The following is a 20055-nucleotide window of genomic DNA, read 5'->3' on the forward strand; positions in this document are numbered from 1 at the left end:
ATGGAAGCCTTAAAAAAGAATAATACTTGGGAGATGGTTGAATTAGAAAAAGGAAAAAAAACTGTCGGATGTAAGTGGGTATTCTCGGTGAAATATACTGATGGTAAGGTAGAGAGGTATAAAGCGAGATTAGTTGCGAAAGGATACACTCAGACATATGGTATAGATTTCCAAGAAACCTTCTCTCCAGTAGCAAAACTAAATACTATTCGAGTTTTACTATCTTTTGCAGCTAACCTGGATTGGCCTCTCCACCAATTTGACGTAAAAAATGTGTTTCTACATGGAGATCTCGAAGAAGAAATTTACATGGATCCTCCTCCTGGATATGTCTCATAACCCAGTTCAACATGATAGAACGAAGCATGTGGAAGTAGATCGACATTTCATAAAGGAGAAAGTTGACTCGAAGGTACTGAAGTTGTTGTTTGTTAAATCTGAAAGTCAACTAGCAGATATACTTACAAAAGGGGTGTCGAGCAAGTTTTTTGAGAGAACACTTGACAAGCTAGGCATGACAGATGTGTACGTGCCCGCTTGAGGGGGAGTGTTTTCGTGTGCAGAATTGGGAAACAACAGCTGGCCATGAATCACAAGATTAGGAAATATATTATTTTGTTGAAGATTTTATTTCATTATATTTTTTCTGTTTTTTCTTTCTATTTGGCAGATAAGACAAATTAGGAAATAATCTCAATTAGCTTTGTTTCTGTTTTTACAAACAATTCCTGTTACATTTCATAAAATAAAAATATGATATTAATAATTAAGATTGAAATACGAACGTCGAGTGAAAATTTTCATAAATATGTAACATTTAAAACAAGTATTATTCTCGGAACATATCGATAAGATAATTAATTTATTCTAAAGTAAATTATAATTCATTGGATCGTCTCAAAAAAAAAAATATATATTTAACTACATATAATGTTAATCATAAATTTTAAAATATTCAGAAACTCTCAAATTTTGAAAATTTAGAATTAATAAATCCTAATAAATTCTAAATTAGTTTAAGGAGTTTAATTATACTATAGTTATTAATTTAATTAACAAAGGAATAACTTCTAGAAATATATATATGTATGTGGGCCGATTTATACAAATGTGAGATTTAAGAATATCTTATTTACAAAACTGACAGGTGGGACCTGCTCCTTTAACATCCTTATCCGATAATGATATATTATAAACATATTTATCTTCACCGCTCATAATACATCTCTCTCTTCTATTTCTTACTTTTTTTTTACCGCTGACCTCTCTCTCTTTCTTCCTATTGTATTTGTATATGATTTATGCATTCATCTCTACTCCTCTCAATTTCGGTTCACATCTCACCTAGACTAGTTTGGGGAATTAAATTCTAGAGCTTGATAGAGTTTATATGCCGAGCTTGAACTGACCAAGAAAGATAGTGATTAGTTGCACCAAGTGAATCCATTGGTATTCAACTTTCTATCTTATTTCTTTTAGACCTGATTTAAATATTTGAATAACTAAAGATTACTTCATGGTTTAGAAGCACATATGACTTTCTTTCTTGTGATTTGATACTAGTTTATGAATTTCTACAAAATTAGGTAACCAAATCTTTTGACCATTAAAATTAGATGGCGTTGTTTCATTTATTTTCTTACAACTCTGGTAAATTAAAACTTAGTACAAAGCTTAATTGAAATAGTACTCAAATTACTTTGAAGGTGAATACAAGTACAATATGTAATACACTTATATAATTATATAAGAATTACTTTCTTGAAGTATGAAATTCATTCCATGTTCAGTTATGGCTGGATTATTGTAGCTTAACTATATATTATTTTGAGAGAAGAGTAATGGAACTTTGATTTATATAGTAATTATTACAATATATGCATCTATATGTAAACTTATTATCTTACATATGCATGAATAAGGGGCGTTTCTATTGGATGAAGATTGATGGTGGGGCTTTGGGGGGGTGACTTGAGAAAGAGCTTACTATTAAAAATTAGCTTGGGATTAGCTTTAATTTCATGGTAAAAATGATGTAAGGATATATGAGTAATTTCTAGAGGCAACTTAAAAGATTCTATTTCAACAGGTATGATATAAATTGGACTTTAAGAAATTATAAATTGACACGAGGTAATACTAGTTACAGCATAATTATTTATTACTAATTGCATCATAGATATATCTTATATTTACATATAATTCTTGTCTTTTGAAACAGATAGTTCCATTAGAGTGATTCAATTATATGTAGCTTCAGTTATTATCAATGGATAAATAACTTTATATTAAGCATAATTTCTAAATTATCATGTATCCTACCCATTTTTCTCACATGTACTAGACGATATGAGTGCTACTTTCTTGCTTTTATGAAAGCTTGCGATGTTAAGTTTTTAACTCCAATTCTTAATTCTTTTTATACGTAGCTATCAAACTTGGCATATAAATTTAGTAAGTTGTATGACACGCTTGCGGAAATGGTGAATTTGATTCAAGTTTCATCACGCCCTACGTTATCAGGTGCGGGGTTACTGGACTTGTTTGATATTACATTTTTAGAATTAAATTATTATTCGTTTTTCATGTTGAACAACTAATTGTTGCATTATTTGAGATGTGTGAATCATGTGCATAGCCCAATCAAATTATAAGTGGATTTCTGTGATACTGTTGACCTATCATTTTGAATGGTTTACCGTTTGTATGAATCTCCTATTTTGAATTATGGTTGAGTCACCACAAGTTTATGTTTATGGAAATATGTTGAGCTCTGCAAAGTCTAGAGTCATGACTAGACTTTGGTTACGGAATCCTTATGCACATATGGTGAACGGCCCTCGCTAATCCCAGTACCGGTTGGGAGAGGGAATCTGATTCTGATTCTGATTCTGACGGTGATTATGGGTGACTATAAAGAGATATATGATTAATGTCATATCCAGTCTGGGACCGGAATGACAGGTTTGTTTAATGTATTGAGAATTACTGATTCTGATTTTATTGCATACGAAATATTATCTGACTATGAACCAGACTTTAATTAATGGTATGAGCCTAAGCACATCAGATGAGGGTCAGTGGAGGGTACTGAGTACCGGCAGGTGTGGGTTTAGCGTGGCCACCTGCATGACAAGTTGGCGGGTCATCTGTTTGTGTTACCAGACCTAATAATCTGAGTTTAAGCCAAATATATCTCTGTTGAGCTTTATTTGAGATTCTGTGAGTTGGTATTCGATTAAATATTGTGATTGAGCATATGCATTCATTTATATATATATAAACTGAACTAATAATGTCAAGTTGTGAGGATTTAATTCTGGATATGGATTGATTGCAAGTCCAGTGGCCTAATTGTGGCAAATTCGCACTGGGAGATAATATTTATATTATTTCTCACCCCGACCCTTTGGGTTATTTTCAGGTTTATTATACGAATACAGAGAGACGGTTTTGGATCGCACCTGACAGCATAACCACATGAAATTGGGGATTTGGGATGTTAAAACTGACAGGATGCGGGAGATATTTCTAAAATATAGTTTGCCGTATTCTGTCAGATAAATTTTGTAAGAAACTTTGGGATGTGGTTAATATGTAATGGTATTATTGGTAATGCATATAAAAGATCCACTGCCTTACATATATGTTTTTAATAAATATACGTGGCAGGCTGTTATACCCGATTTGGGGTGTGACAATTCCCGTGTATTATATGGCTGTTCTTGAAGAGAACATTGTATCAGAAAAATTAAGACAATCAATAAAGAAAGGGAGGTTTGGGGAGTCTGGTGTTTTTTATGATATTTTTACAGGGTTGACTTCCTACCTGTGTGGCAAGGTTATCCCTATTTCCTCGGATAGTCTTGTTGAAATCTTTGGTTTACCCAAAAACAATAACTCAAAAATTTACATAACTAACAAATGGCCAATGAACAACGAGGCTTTGCGCTACCCAGAGACGTAGGCATTTTAAGTCGAACTCCGTTATCATATAGCTTGTCAATTTCTCTAACTCTTCTCTATTTAGATTCCATTGATTGATTGATTGCGGGTTGTCGTTAGCTTGAGTACTTGTGCAAAAAATGTCAAAGGTTCTGTAAGACTCCATATTCACACCTCTATAGGTGTCGTTAGGGACAACAATTTGTTCTGGAAATTATTTTGACAAATTTGTAATACTGGTAATTTTTCTGAATTGGCAAGTTGTTGTGACAGTGTTCTACCAAATTTTTTCTTCACTGTTTGAGTCTCAATTTTATCAATAAAATTCTGAAATGGAGGAGAGTATTAGTAGTGGTCCCATGATTAAATTGACATCATCCAATTACTCTATTTATTGGTAGTCCAGAATGGATGATCTGTTGTACTGTAAGGATACCTATGAACCGGTCACCCATGATTAACCAGTAGATGGCATTGATGTTGTTTGAAGCACCAGAAACCGAAAGATGGTTACCTTAATTTGGTAGTGGGTTGATGATTCAGTGTTTCATCATGTCTCAACTAAAACCGATGCTAAGAAACTGTAGAAAAACTTGAGAGTCTGTATGAGCGTAATACATCCTAAAAGGAAGCCTATTTAATCCGAAAACTAGTGAACATGAAGTATCATGAGGACTCATTGGCGAGTGAGCATTTGAGTCAGTTCTAAGATTGCGTGAATCAGCTATGCAATATGAAATTGGCATTGGATGAAGATTTTCAAGCCTTGATTCTTTTCAGTTCCTTACTAGTTAGTTTGGTAATTCTTATGGTGTCATTGAGTAATCCGGCACCTAATGGTATTGTGACTTTTGCCATGGTGAAAGATAGCATGCAATTTAATGAGAAGTTGAGACATAGAGAGTTGGGCATTACAAATGAGCCAACATCTCTTGTTACTTGAGAACCATGAAAGGAGTTCACGTAGAAACTCCCACGATCATGACCACAATGATAAGTCGAAAGGGAGATCAAAGCCTTTTAAAGGAATTTTTATTATTATTGCCACATGCTGGGCCACATAAAATCATAGTGTAGAAAGTAGAAGGAAAATGGCAAGAGAGACCAATCAAGACCTAGATCTGATGAGAATGAGAAGGAAAGCGCCACAATCGTCGCTAGTGATGAAGGGTTTGGCAATTACACAAGTTAAGACTCCACTTGGGAGATAGATTCAGCAACCTCATTTCATGTCACTTTTTGACATAACTTGTTCATTTCTTAGAAGCAAAGTGGCATTGGAAATGTAAGAATGAGAAATGATGGGGTATGCAAGATCTACCATATTGGAGATATGTCGAAACTAATGTGGGGTGCAATTTACTTCTCAAGAATGTTCGATAGTGTAGAATAAAAAATACATGCTAGCTTCTCTCTTTGAAGTTAAACTTTCAACGAAACTCACCTACCTGCAATAAAACCCTTTCATCTTTTTTACCGGATGCAAAACTAAAAGACAAATACATGCTACCTACCTACCTCCTCTCTATGGAAATAAATTTATAGAAAGTCACCTACCCAGATCTCACTTCAATAAAACTCTTACCGTCCATAAAAATAAGAATACCTACCTCCTCTTTATGAATACGGCATGTAATATCAAATCCCATCATCTCGCAAACACATGCTTTTTTGTGTAGTCCTATGAAGAAGCTCCCAACTAATTATTCGCCAGTTACAAGAATAGATGCGCAGCTACAATTTAATTAATGATATGGCAAGCAAAATTTATGAGACATGTAAAACATATGTGTGATTGCTTTCGTTTGGTTAAGATTTCTGTTAAATGAAGTATCGCCACTCTAACGCTAATAATCATTGCTTGAAAAACTTTCAATATGCATGATTGTTAAGTTAATTTAGGATATTGACCTAAATTTGTTATTGATATTATTTTTGAATATGAAGTTTTTTAAATTACTGCATGTTTCTTCAAGATAGAGTAATTAGTAAGTATTGTTCTTTTAAAAATAAATTTTCATTAACAAATGTGAATGAGGGGATAAAGAGAGTGTATAATTGAGTCTCACAACAATATTTTATTATTTAATTTGAAAGATAATATATTATGTTTGATGATTTTAAAACAACAGAGTCATTGGACATATAGTCAATTGGAGGTTGTGGAGGAGTAATCTGAATGAACATATCTAGTTATTCTAATGAACTGAATGTTGTGTGGTGGGGGACGGGGGGGGGGGGGGGGGGGGGGGGGGGGGGGGCGGGGAAGGGGGGGTGTATTAGCTACCAAATAATTACCAATTACACTAAATAGTCACACATATATATTTCTTTTCTTTTTTTTGAAAACTTGGTAGTAGCTACCAAGATTCGTGAGGGGGAATCAAACTCTCAACCTTTGGGTATAACAACTCTATGACATTTTTCTAGCCAATTGTGCTACCTCCCCTTTCTCTACATATATATATTTCAAATTAGGTTTAATCATCATCTATATATTTTATTTGGGTTGACAATAATATTTAGCACTTTGAAAAATTATTGGAAGTTTTTATTTTGTAATAAACGGTTAAGGCTATTAATTTTATATATAGTTTGTATATATTTTATACAAAACATTTACATAAATACTGCTGCAAATTGGTAAAATAACTAGGCAGAAGTCATGTAGGCTTCTAAAAGAATTGGTCCATTAATATATATTTATTTATTTTTATTCTGGGTGTGGATTATATTTTTCAGTTTTGGGTTTTCAGACTAGGCCCAAATAAATTTGGGCTCTCTCCAACTTTTCTGTTCTCTTCGGCCTTATCAGATGAGCTCGTCCAATCAGTCCGGATCTCTTTTAATTATTCGTAATCCTCTCGTCTCTTCAATTCTGTTTAGCAAACATTCATCTTCAAATCTCTATTTCTCACCTTCTTAGCAAATACACGTGTACTATAAAAAACATCTTAAGAGACATATTATTCATACACGAATGGCTCTTAACAACGATATCTTTTCCTAGGTCTTTATTGTTTTTATTGAAGAATAAAGATCATTAGCCTCAGAATATTCATCATTGGCAGTTTTAGGCAACAAATAAAATAGCCTCCAATTGTAGAACTGTTCAACTATTTTTGGTAAATAGATTGATTCATGTAACGGCTAGTGAATCTTTGTAATTAAGACACAATTAGAGTGTTGTAGATTACAGTATAGGTAATTTAGGAAATAGTCCAACGGCTAGTTAGAATTTTAGTCTATATATACTCATGTGTAGACCATGTAAAAAAATATAACAATCAATAAAACAGTATTTTCATCATTCTTCTTTTCACTCTAAATTTCAATAGTTTTTATAGTCATGGCTTGACAAATCGGCTGAATAGGAGTAGGATTGATTGGTGGCGCAACAAATTTCTGGCTAGAATTGTTCAGAACGCTGTTTTCCATAAATCGATGCTAAACAGTAGATTCGGTCGAGTTTAGCACGGAAACTCGGTTGAATGGGTTGAATTGGCACATGCAGTTTGGCCGGAGAAATCAACTTTGTAAGAGATTATAATTTCCAAGACATGCGTGAAACGATTGAAAGAGAAATGTCTGGTGGTGATCCTACAAAAATAGGTCACTATCCGCAAGGGTACCCGACAGAAAAAATATTATTTTTGAGCATACCGATATTACTGACATAAGTATCTCCAGCGATATCATCAGCAAAAAAACACTTTTTAATGGCCTATTTTTTTGTAGTGTGAGTCCTGCTGTCATTTTACCAAATCATGTTGTAGGAATATTTGAGCTGACATGGGTTTATATGCGTAGGAGTTTGCTTAGGTTTTCTAATAGATAACAGTATACGTGTGCTTAAATGGCCAAAAGTTTATACTTCTTATTTTTATTTATATTTTGGAAATAAGATCGGATTGAATTTAGAAAATAGTCTTTATCTACACCGTTATTCATTTAGTTAACGAGAAATTTCTTTTACTCCTACTAATATTCAATAAATTAACGAGAGAAAAATCCTATCCATATTCATTTTATCAAATGAAATATGTAACCGGATGTAGTATTTTATATTTCATAGACAAAGACAAAATTGGAGTTCGAAGTCGACAAATCTAAGTATTTGGAATAACCGGACTTGGTAGAGCGGAATATTTGCTATTGAGATCATGGCCAATAACTAGAATCAATATCGAATTTATTGGGATAAAAAAAAAAACATTATATTTGTTCACCATCATTATGAAGAATTTTAAGTTACATACAATTTAAATAATGTGATCGTAATTAATTACTTCATTCTTATTTGTATAAAATGGCTAAAAAGTTGGCTAATTAAAGGTATACTAATGATTATTATTTTTTCGATCAATTTTAAGTAATATTTATTTCTATGAATTAAATTACCAAAATAAGATGAAGATCTACTTATTTTGCTTGTGTTTCGAAAGGAGAATGTTAATAATATATACCTGCCTTGAATATAAAAAAAATTTTAAAAAGGAAAAATAACCTTTCAAAAGGAGTGCCAATATACTAATCTGTCCAAACCAACCTTCCTTGAATATAAAAGTTTTTCTTTTTTTAAATCTCTCATATTTAAATTTAACCTTTGTACAATAAAATAGATGTGATAAAAGCTGGGCGTAAGATAGAAATTAACACCATAAAAGAAATAACAAAAAATGATCCCACACGCCAAGCTCTCGTCCTAACAAATCTTAGAAACTTAAACATTAATTAGCCTAATTATGGCTCTTAAATGCACACTAAGCCTCTTAACTACACTTAGGGACTAAAAGATAACCTTAAAATTGGTGCTATAATTTACAAAATTAGCGTTGAGATGATTTATATCGGGTTGATCTAAGTCAACCTGTCGAAGTCATAGAAAGGAAAGGTAAACAAATGCCCAGCACAATTGCTTTTGCAATAGAGACATCTCTCGTATTGTTTCGGAGATTTGAAGTTGTTTCTTTCTGTCAAAAAATTGCCACTTCGGTAAATTGGATGACATATGTGATCGAGAGAATCCGCGTCTGATCTGAACAAAATACAAAAGAGTATCCGTCAGACACTTGAAACAAATGCCGGTTGTAGAAAACGATATCATTTGTCTTTTTCTCTACACGCTACAAAATCGTAGGTTTAATTTTAATGTACCACCGATAAGATTGACAAGGCTCGAAGTCCCACCATTGCTACTTACACCATTGGGATTTTACAAATCCATAGCTGAAAATATTGATAAGTTTCCATTCACATAAATATATAACAAATTGAGCTGGTTGAGTTCACAGCAGCATTGAATAAAATATATATATATATATATATATATATATATATATATACCAAACAAACCATTAGAAGATTTAAATTTCACATGAAGTGATGTCGGCATAGATTAGTTTTAGTATATCCCATTACTGAACTGACTGGTATATATGGTATAGACTATAGAGTACAATATGGTCATGACTAGATAAAGGCTTATTGCTAATTAAGTACGTACAGTGCCAAAACTACTATCATAATAACTATAAAGTAAAAAGTTGCCTGAAAGTCCTCACCATTTAGTTATTTCTTTTCAGTGTAAGTTGAAAATTCTCCACAACTGGGAAAGATGATACTGCCAGGTGGGCCCAGCACTTGAATCGACTGTGCCATATGTGATCCAGAAGCATTAGAATTGGCAACCTACACAAGCACAGACCGATTGCTATTTTAATGAATGAAAAATCAAGTACCACAGTAACTATCCTCAGGAAACAACCTTAAAAGTTAAAACTATTTATTTCAAAAAGAAAAAAATAAATAAAACTTAAGCAGATACAAAACTGTATAAGCGTTTGCAGATTTTGAAGGAATTTAGATTAAATGCGACCAACCTGACTAGCTTGTTGCCCTCTTTCCAGTGCAATGTGAAAATTCTGCATCTGGGCATGAAAGTTAGAGGCTGGATTTAATGTGGGGGACACAAATTGAGGTAAATGATTTGGCACAGAGTTTAATGTGGCAAGAGAAGGGTTGACGGAGGCTACTCTTGGCATTTGAACAAGACCTTGAATCTGAGGCTTGTTGGCTTGGTTAACAGGTCCCATAAATGCCATTAATGGATTCACACCTGGATACATCATTGGAAGAATCCCACTTCCCATCCATATAAACTGTTGTTAACTTTAATTTCAGTTAAATTTATATAAAGAAACTGCAGTTCTTAAAATTTATTGAAATTGAGAATTATCGGACCTTAACTTGCATTTGTAGCGATTTTATGTATTCTATTGCTTCATCTAATATTGATGCCTTGTTGGTCTGAAAGAAAACTAAAACAATTGAGCACCTGATTTTAGGTTTTAATTGATTTTTTTTTAAGTAGTTAGAAGTTACTTTGTTGCAATGAGGAATGAGTTCTTGCAATGCCCGCATCTTTTCATTAATTCTCTGTCTTCTTCTCTAAAGGTGATAAAAAATACAAAGAAACAAAATTGGTAAGTTCCATTTAATTCAGCTTATTGAAAAATATGTTTTCTGAATTATAGAAAACAGAAAGAATCATTTCAGTTCTACTTATTTAATTCAAATTGTAGAGTAAACATGACCATGTACCAGTGTCTAACAAATGAAATTCTAGGAGATTTTTTAAATATAACTGACCAAAACTTTTTCTCTAATAAAGGAAGAAAACGTTATTTATGTTTCAATTAATCTCATTTAAAATCACCTTAAGTGAAAGCTTTTATTTTTCTAAAGATAACAGATTACAAAACTATCTCACTCTTTCAGAAAGGTTATGCACTTCAGCTGCTCTGCTTCGTCTTTTAGATGTTCTTTTGTTGACAATTTTACTTGGGATCATTGCTTCATTGTCATCAGCATCCTAGAATTTGATTAGCTTAAGTGGTTTGTTATTAAAAAAAAATGAAAAATGTCATGTCTAACACGCATGCCCCATAAATATAAATACAAATATAAAAACCATCTCACGTAATTGCAAATAATTTTTCAAATGCTGTAAAATACTACTCACTTTTCACAATACATGAAACATATATTGTTGCAGGAATTAGAATAAGAGAGAATACCTCACTATGGCTTTCAGAACCTTCACCTTCTTTCACCTTTTCCTTCCGTTTGCTATCATTTGCATTTAGGTTCCCAAATTTTCCAAAATTACCGCCGGAACCACCAGATGATGATGTGGTGCTCGTGTACATCTTTTCAGATGAAATCCTTGTTGTGTCTGTGTCCTCTTTGAACCACAGTGACCCTCGCTTGACCATGGATTGTTCTGGGTTCCTTGTGAAAATATTTGTGACCCATTTAGATGACTCTCCCAATTCAGAATGGACCTTTTCTTGGATTTCCTCCGACATTCCAATCGGCTTTGAAATGTTAGTGAAATTAGTGTAATTCATAAGATTTCTGGGGTCCACATTTTCTACAGCTGAACTGCCTCCTAAGGTAGTGTTGAAGTTTGGTATTACAGAGAAGTATTCCTGGAACAGGTCTTTTTCGAGGGAATCCTCAAAAAACCGGGAGGGGCTCTCTTGTTGGGTTTGATTGGCCTGGTTGGTAAGACCTGACCCATTCAATTCCAGTCGGATGTTGGGTTCATTTTTGGGGTTGCTGTTGCCTTGGGTTTGTAGCTCCAAGAGCTCATTATCTGGCCTAAAAAAAATTAATACCGCAAAATAGTTTCAAATTAAAAATTCTATATACCCCAACAAGATATCAGAAAATTTATGTGATGACCCATCAATATTTAACAAAAAAAAATAAAAAAAATCTGAAACCAACATCAGTCAATCTTATTTTCTTGTAGGGAGAGAATTTTGTTTTTAAGAATTTGAAGAGTGTTTATCAGAGATAAGCTAACCTGGCAGGTTTCCTTGGATTTGGGGAGCCAAAAGGATCTAATAACGATCTTGAAGTATCCTCCATGCTACTGCAATCAGGAACAATGTGGTTAATTCCTTAATTCTCATGGGCAAATCAATTACTGAATCTTATATAAGAAGGGGTAAGCCAAGAAATTATATGATTCGTGCATATTTTTATTATAATTATTCTTAATTTCTTATTGTGCATTCAAACATGAGCTATTTTTTGAACACATGTAAAAGAACTTATTTATTGGGTAAATGAATACCTATTTAGATGGTTGTTCTATAGTTATTGAAAATAGATAACATAATAAAAGAGAGTATGCTAATTGAAATAGGCACCAATTTCAACATATGCACCCAAAAAACATGCATGTAGAATTGCAGATATAGATAGCACAATAACTTAATGCAAATAAGTTAACTTGTACAGAGAAGAAAAGTTGGCCCCTTAAAAGTAAAAGATGTAAATTTTCTTTTATATAATAAACACAAAAGGTAAGAGCCTAAATGACATAAAAAGTTCAGTCTTCCTAACTGAATAGGCACAAGTAATAAATGTTAGCAAAAGTAGTTAGCTTCTAACAATATTAGCTCAAAAAATGAGAACTCATGTTAAGAAAAGACAGAGAAACTCCCCCCTCTTGTGTAGGTCTTCAACACAAACAAGTCAATTTTGCAGAAAAAAAAAAAAAAGATCTTGACGTGCATTTTACAAAAGACAGCCCGTAGTGCAAAAAGTTTGGGCCATTCTCTTATAAACCACACAAGCACACACACAAAATATTCACCCAAAATCAAGATAAAAACTCTCTAATAGAGCACCGGTATCTCGCAAATAGAACAAGCGAAGAACCCACGATATTTGGGCATCTAATTAGATTGAAAAAATAAAAAAAAATCACAATCACTATATTTCCACCTATAACAAGCACCAAATTCTTCACATGAGCTTCTGAAATCTCAATCCAACCAAGAGTAGCAAGCAAGCGACCTCAGTAGGTTATTCGATGATTCCCAGCTCCACTCAGCCCTCTATGATTCTTTGAACGGGAAATCGACCGACTTTAAAAACAGACGCAGCTCTCTCTCTCTCTCTCTCTTTCTTTCTCTCTCTCTCAGCAGCTCTCCTCTCTCGTAATCTATTTTCCTGCGGGCTAATGGGTTTCTATGCTTGATTTGACACACAGTGGGGTGTGCTTGGTTTTATATTCATCCGGATGACGTCACGATAGTATTATGTGATCTTTTCTATTTATCATGTAATTAATTATTAATAATGTTTTTGTGTACTCAGATTTAGAATAATAATTCACTCGGTAGACCCAGATTCCCTGAATCTCGCTCCTAGTATAGTAATTAGTAGTCTGTGTTTCAACTCGAAAACTTTACGATAATTTTTTTAAATGTAAAGGTTAAAGGTTAAACTGACTAACTATTTAATATGAAATTAGCCCTTTGTTACTAGATAAAAGCTGATTCTCATGTGATACATCCTATCTCCAAGGAGGCTACACCGTATTTTGCGAGAATTGAAGTTGGTAAGGTATTAGACTCTTCCTTATGGACACCTTGTGTGAATGAAATTGCCCCTGACTCGGCTGAGTCCGAGGTCTTATATAGGTCATCCCGTAACAGTCGCATAGGATCAGTTACAAGAGACTGTGACCCCATAGCTGAACAGATTGTGAGGAGGGATCCACTTATACCAAAAAAAACACTCTACATTTTCAAAGTCCAAATAGTCGATCCAAGCCATTCAACATGATGGATATATTAAAATGTGCTTGCAAATTAAATTTTATATTTTTTTGAATTTTTTTTATTATTTATTAAGATTGGTGCAAAAATACAATGGTCTGAAAACAAATGATTTTGTAAAATATTTAATAATAGTAACAAATTCAAAATATCTAAAATTTGATCTGCAAACACATTTTACCATATCCATCATGTGGAACAGTTTGATTGACTATTTGGACTTTGAAAACTTTGAAAATGTAGAGTATAATTTGGTGTCACCAAAAAGGATGTAAGTGGATCCCTCTTCATTTTATATTTCAGTTTTTAAAGTTTATAGTGTCGATCCGAATCACTCAACATAATATCTATATTAAAATATACTTGTAGATTAAATTTTATATTTTTTGAAATTATTTTACTATAAGTACAAAATCACTATTTTTTTATTGTCCAGAATCAGTCATTTTTGTACTTTTCTTAAAAATTCTACAAGAATTTGGTTTAAAGGCATGGAAAAAAATGACTATTCCCATCGTTAAGACCATGGAAATACCTATTTCCATGGATTTAGTTATTACCAACGGGGTTAGTCCCGTGGATACTGATGATAATAATCTATATATTGTATCCACACTTTTAATACAATTTTCTTGTAGTTTCAAAAAATATAAAATTTGGTCTTCAATTATATTTTAATATGGATATATATTATATTAAGTGGTTTAGAAATTAAATTATATAAAATATAAGACATAATGAGGCATCAAAGTTATGAGGTATTTGAACCCTCTTCCACTGAAAATGAGGCATCAATATCTTCAGTACATTGCGAACAGTGCCCAATCTAAAACGATTTAGCAAAGGAGGCAGCTTTGCTGTGCAAAGTTACTATTTTGCTAATATAACAATTACCCTTTCAAATAACGGGCAATTCTCATGTATATCCCTCAAAAAATTTGGAATTATGTATTTCACCCTCTAAAATTTATAATATCATACTTATCCTTCTAAATTCCAAATATTCACAAAGTTACCCAATTTATGGCATTAAAACTCATTTTAGATTTAGAAAGTATACTCATTTTTCCTTTATTAAAAAAAATAGAGTAGCAAACTATTTGTTCTTTGAAACAGATCAAAAGACTGAACATTTTTCTTATATAGCCTACATATTATTATTTGTTAAAAAAGGGTGAATGGGTATTTTGCAAATTTTATATGATAATAAAACAAGAGGACAAATCCACTTACAACATTTGTAAGTTAATTACAACATCTTACAACAATTCGGTTTTGCGATTTTAAAAGTCCAAACAATCGATACAAACCGTTTAACATGATATCTATATTAAGATATGCTTGGAAATTAAATTTTATATATATATTTTTAAATTTGTTTACTATTTATTTAGTGTTTTACAAAATTGTTGTTTTTCAGTGATCCAAAATTGTCGAAAAAAGCATTTTTGTAAAATACTTAATAAATAATAAAAATATTAAAAAAATATATAAAATTTGATCTCCAAGCACATCTTAATATAGAAATCATGTTGAACGGTTTGGACTTTGAAAATCACAAAATTAAATTGTTGTAAGATGTTGTAACTTTAAAATGTTGTAAGTAGATCCCTAATCCCTCCTCTTAAAACAATAAACTAGGTGTAAGTTGTTGAAGTTTAGTTTTTGTTGCATATATCAAGAAGCCCAAAATTAAGAATTTGGATGACGAAGAAATAGCTGACGTAATAAGGGAACATGAGTGGCAGGTAGTTGAGCATACCATCAATATTGATCCGAATTTATAAATAGAACGAATGAAGATGGTGAAGAATCTGTCGGGATAGGAGCAGTCTATGGGCCGAATTTATTGGACCCTCTTTTATTTAATATTTATTTTAAGTTTTCATTCTAGCAGCTTCAATTGGACTGTAGGCAAGCCTTGGGCCTGGAGAGTTTGAAGCATATATAGTGCATCACCCTTTATTCTCATATTTTCTACATGAAATAAAAAGGATTAAATTATAAGTTTTTCCTTGACTACTTGTAATTAAGTTGAATTTCAGTCTCAACTCACTTTCTCCTCTACTTTCAAATAGAATTATATGAAATGGAGGTTTAATTTGAGCAACTAAAATCTTCTTTCATTGAAAGAACTCTCTGACACTTACATTCTAGCTAGAGATTTGCTCCCTGTTGGACTATCAAAATAAGAAAGGTGTGATATTCCCACCTTTGACACTGATTAGACTTCTGTTGTTAGGTGAGGTAAAAAAAAAAGGAAGACAAGGACAAAAGAGAAAAAAAGGAAAACAACGACGGAAGAGAGGTGGATTGAATAGCACAAGGAACAAGCTGATGAAATTTTGGCACAAATTGCACTTGAAGGAAAGATGAAGCGTAAAATAGTTTTTTAAAACAAAATAATATATTTGTCTATTTAAATTTTAAGAAAATTAAAAATAAAATGTGAAATATATAAAGGAGAAAGAAAAAATAACATTAAGTTTTTGTGGAAATATTGGATATTATGATTTTTGTTACATCTAAACGCTTACTCAATATAATTAAAGAGAAAGACAGACACCTTTTTTAGTTAAGTTAAATTTGTTAAATCTAATAACTTAACCAAAAAAAAACAACCCCAATTAAAGAAAATATAATTATGCATATAAAAAGTTTTATAACCGTTATTTTTATACAACATTTCTTCTTCCATTTATAGAAATCTGCCTGACATAAATCACTATAAATCACTAGTCAGGATTATATTTCGCCTTCTTTCTCACTATAAATCACTTTCCCCCTTTTCTATTAAACCCCGTCAAAATGGTAATGAGGACAATATTATTTAACATTTATAGTTGCATTCATATATTATGATTGATGTTTGGGATGGAACTGTGTGGCAACGTACGCGTGCACATACAATTACAAAGCTATGTTGAATTGATTGATTTATTAAGTATTCGTTTGTGAATCACAAATGTACAAAGCTATGTGATATTTATACATATTTGGGCAATACAGCCGGTGGAACTAATTAAAGCAATATTTCAAATTAATTAAGGAAAGTATATACAACAAAATTATAGAGCAGCTAGTATCTTTATTAGCACGTAGCTAGGGATAGTTAATTGAATGTAATCTGAATATTTCTGCACTCCTTTGATATGTGTCTCCAAGAATTCCATCTCCAGTTGATATATTAATTAATTACTTTTAACAGATATTGATATTAGATTTATTCAATAGTTCTTTGCTTTATTTAGAATACAACTCACTAATAAATTAAGTACGAAGCTGCTGAAATTCATGATAAATAAAGAAACACACATGAAATACAAATTTGATATTTATGAGTCAATGCCCATAAGTGGATTATCATCGGCACTGTTTAATACAATCTGACTGTACTATATAACAATTATATTTATGTCGTCGATGCACAGCACAACAATAACACGTTCCATAACTACATTGTTCGCATTTGACATAGAGAGTTAGAATATTGATTTTGCTTGTGTTCTCTCGTCTTACCTGAGTCATATTCCAACCGATAGCATGACCACACCAATTCTGAATATTGATCTTACTTGCACTTATTTTGCCTCCTTGCATGCGCAGATTCCGACCTATCAATCCATCACAAAAAAATAAAAAATAAAAATAAAAGAAGAAGTGCATGTGAGCCTATATTTATGTTAAAAATATTACTTGACATTAAATAGTAGATGCTTATAAATTATTTAACTCACTTCAATTTAGAAGTTCATCATTATTTAATAGCTCAGTTTAGTCATGCCTAGAAGGATTAAGTGGGCTTACTAGATGTACTTTTATATATCGAGACTCTAAATATTTTTAAAATAACAACAATATATATATGAATCCAGAGGGGTTCAATTGCTAGAACAAACATTACCTTCGGTCAAACACAGAAGACAAATGATGAGAAAAAGATCGAAAAGCTAGAATATGCAACTTAGTGTTCATCTTGAACTTGATGAAGACAAGTGATGAGGATCAAGTGTTTATATATTGGTAGCATCCAACTTATCTAAATAACATTTCATATTATCATGACATAATATTTTGTGATATTTTGATACAGTGACTCTCGACAGAACCGTAGCCTAATAATTGGAAACAATATTTAGATACAGTCACATAATATTTTGTGATATTTAGATATATATATAGTGATTCTTTGCATAACCCTATAGCCTATATCTTAAGAGATATATAAGCTTCATAGAGAGATATGCTTCACTAAAAATATTTTAAATAACATCTCATACTTTTCTTTTATCAAAAACATAATATATCATATTCATCTAAAAAATTTAAAAAATATAAAAAATAATTGTCATATCCTTATTTATAGCTAGCGTTGATTATCACTTAGAGAATTCCTAATAATCTCTACAAATGAAAATTGGATTAAAAAAAACGATCCCTGTTTTTGGTTACGTCTAAAAGTTTTCTCAATATAATTACAGTGAAAGACATAAACCTTTTTTAGCTTAGGCTAATAAAAAACTAACCCCAATTTAAACAAATATAATTAAGCGTACAAATATTTTTCAATCCGTTATTTTTATACAACATTACTTGTTCCATTTATTGAACTTACCTGCCTGACATAAATCACTCCTCCAGGTGAAAAACTAGTTAGGATTATATTTAGCCTTCTTTCTCACAATAAATCCCTTCTTCTCTTTCCTATTAAACCCCCTCTTTTTTTCAGAAAACAAGAGCAAGGTGATTTAAGACGAACATCAAAATGGTGGAAGCTGCTGAAGTTCCTCTGTCAAGCTTTGCTAATGTCGGTTTCGATCTCGAGGTGGCAGGATGCATCATTTTCATCGTCCTTTTCATGCTTTTCTTATGCCGACTTCCGAACCTTATGAAGACATACCAAACCAATCACGAGTATGAGCGACTGCTGCTTCCGCAACACAACGTTAACACTAGAGCCACCACAACAGTTGTAGCGCATCGATCACAGGCGATCGTCCCTGAGCCCCGCGAGCGACCTTCTTATTGGACTTACGGAAAAGGGATCTGAGGAGTGATAGTCTAAGATTTTATTTTGAATTTGTATAAGTTAGTAAACAAAAAGATATTCTTGATAGCCATTATTTAGAATGCACAAGTGTCAGATTTTTTTTATTTTAACAAACATATTAAATATTTGTTGGAAAGGAGAAAGATGAATTTTTCTCATTATGATAGAAGGATTTGAATTATTCATGATTAGATCATTATAGATGTTGTATGCAAATTTCGTGCGTCATTTACATACAAAATCAAATGAACCGAATTAATGACTTGATATCTCAGAAAATGTCTAAGAAACAAAACCAAAGATTCAGTTTTTGTGTACCTTAGAAAATAATTTTCCATCTTTTGATTCTTCATAAAATATTTAAAATATTTCTAGAAATAAAATAATCTGCACATGTGTCTCCTCATTTGTTCTTCTTCTCTTTAGAGCATGTTCCCTCATTATTTTACTTGTACAAGTATGAACAACCCCAATGCATTTGCCAGTATATTACTTGAGTTCTAAAAAATTATGAATCTACCAACACCGACACCAGTGCATACGGGCTAGTACCATGTACCTGGTATGATGTTGACATATTTGTTCTTTTATTTACTGGTGATATTAATGGCTTAATTGATTGCGCTAATTTAGCAAAAATAAGAATCAGCATTTAATCTAGTGGCAAAGGCATTGCTCTATCTGTGGGAGATTGCAAGTATGAAACCCAAATAGATAAATTATTTGTGAATATTAAAAAGTTAGATGGCTTGACCTCCAACTGTTACTCAAAAAAAAAACAAAATTGCTAGAAAACCAAATATAATAACTATCTAGCATTAGAATATTGTTCTAGAAGTTACAGGTGGTTACTTTGTTGTATTTGCAGTATGAGTTGTATCAGCATTGTTCTTCATTTTATACATTCGTCTGAATGACAAATTAAACTGCTACGCAAAGATAATATTGGCTGGTAACGTGCTACGGATGATAATTTCTTAAATTATTTTTTCATTTTTTGTATTTTATTATTATTTTTTTTTTGTTTTTTCAAGATTTCTATGTCCTCCAATTTTAAAGATCATACTACAGGTTTCTGTTCCAGTTGATAATAAGGTTAAGTGCTTGAAAACAAGTTAAACAGTTGATAAACACATGAGCGTAGTTTCCATCATGCCTCTACTTTTTAATTTTTCTAATAAAAATTTTATATGTCAAGACAATACTTAAAACCAGTGCTCTGGTAATTATATAAAATATAAATTGTATGAGCTAACCATTTAATTAATGAAATATAAGAGAGAACAAGGGAAATTAATTATGTCATAAACTAAAACGGATATCATAAAAGGAAAACCCTACAAATTTTATCAACTTAATTTAACCTTTTATGGCCTTCACTATGGAACCAACATTTTTAATCTTTAACCTTTTATAAGA

The 20055-nt window shown here is 32.0% G+C and overlaps 1 protein-coding gene across 1 annotated transcript; it reads right to left on the reverse strand.

The window, feature by feature from the left end:
• Positions 1 to 8794: 8794 nt before the first annotated feature.
• LOC144564435 (uncharacterized) lies at positions 8795 to 12955 on the reverse strand. Its single transcript, XM_078314033.1, has 10 exons — positions 12892 to 12955; positions 12748 to 12819; positions 11819 to 11887; positions 11025 to 11610; positions 10718 to 10819; positions 10330 to 10395; positions 10193 to 10254; positions 9828 to 10113; positions 9510 to 9636; positions 8795 to 8983 (listed from the first exon to the last, which is right to left on the reverse strand). Exons 3-9 carry the CDS (start codon positions 11881 to 11883, stop codon positions 9517 to 9519), a joined length of 1287 nt encoding a protein of 428 aa, XP_078170159.1. The 5' UTR covers positions 11884 to 11887; positions 12748 to 12819; positions 12892 to 12955; the 3' UTR covers positions 8795 to 8983; positions 9510 to 9516.
• Positions 12956 to 20055: the final 7100 nt, after the last annotated feature.

Source organism: Carex rostrata, chromosome 13 (assembly GCF_964058835.1).
Source record: "Carex rostrata chromosome 13, lpCarRost1.2, whole genome shotgun sequence".
Taxonomy (NCBI): Eukaryota; Viridiplantae; Streptophyta; class Magnoliopsida; order Poales; family Cyperaceae; genus Carex; species Carex rostrata.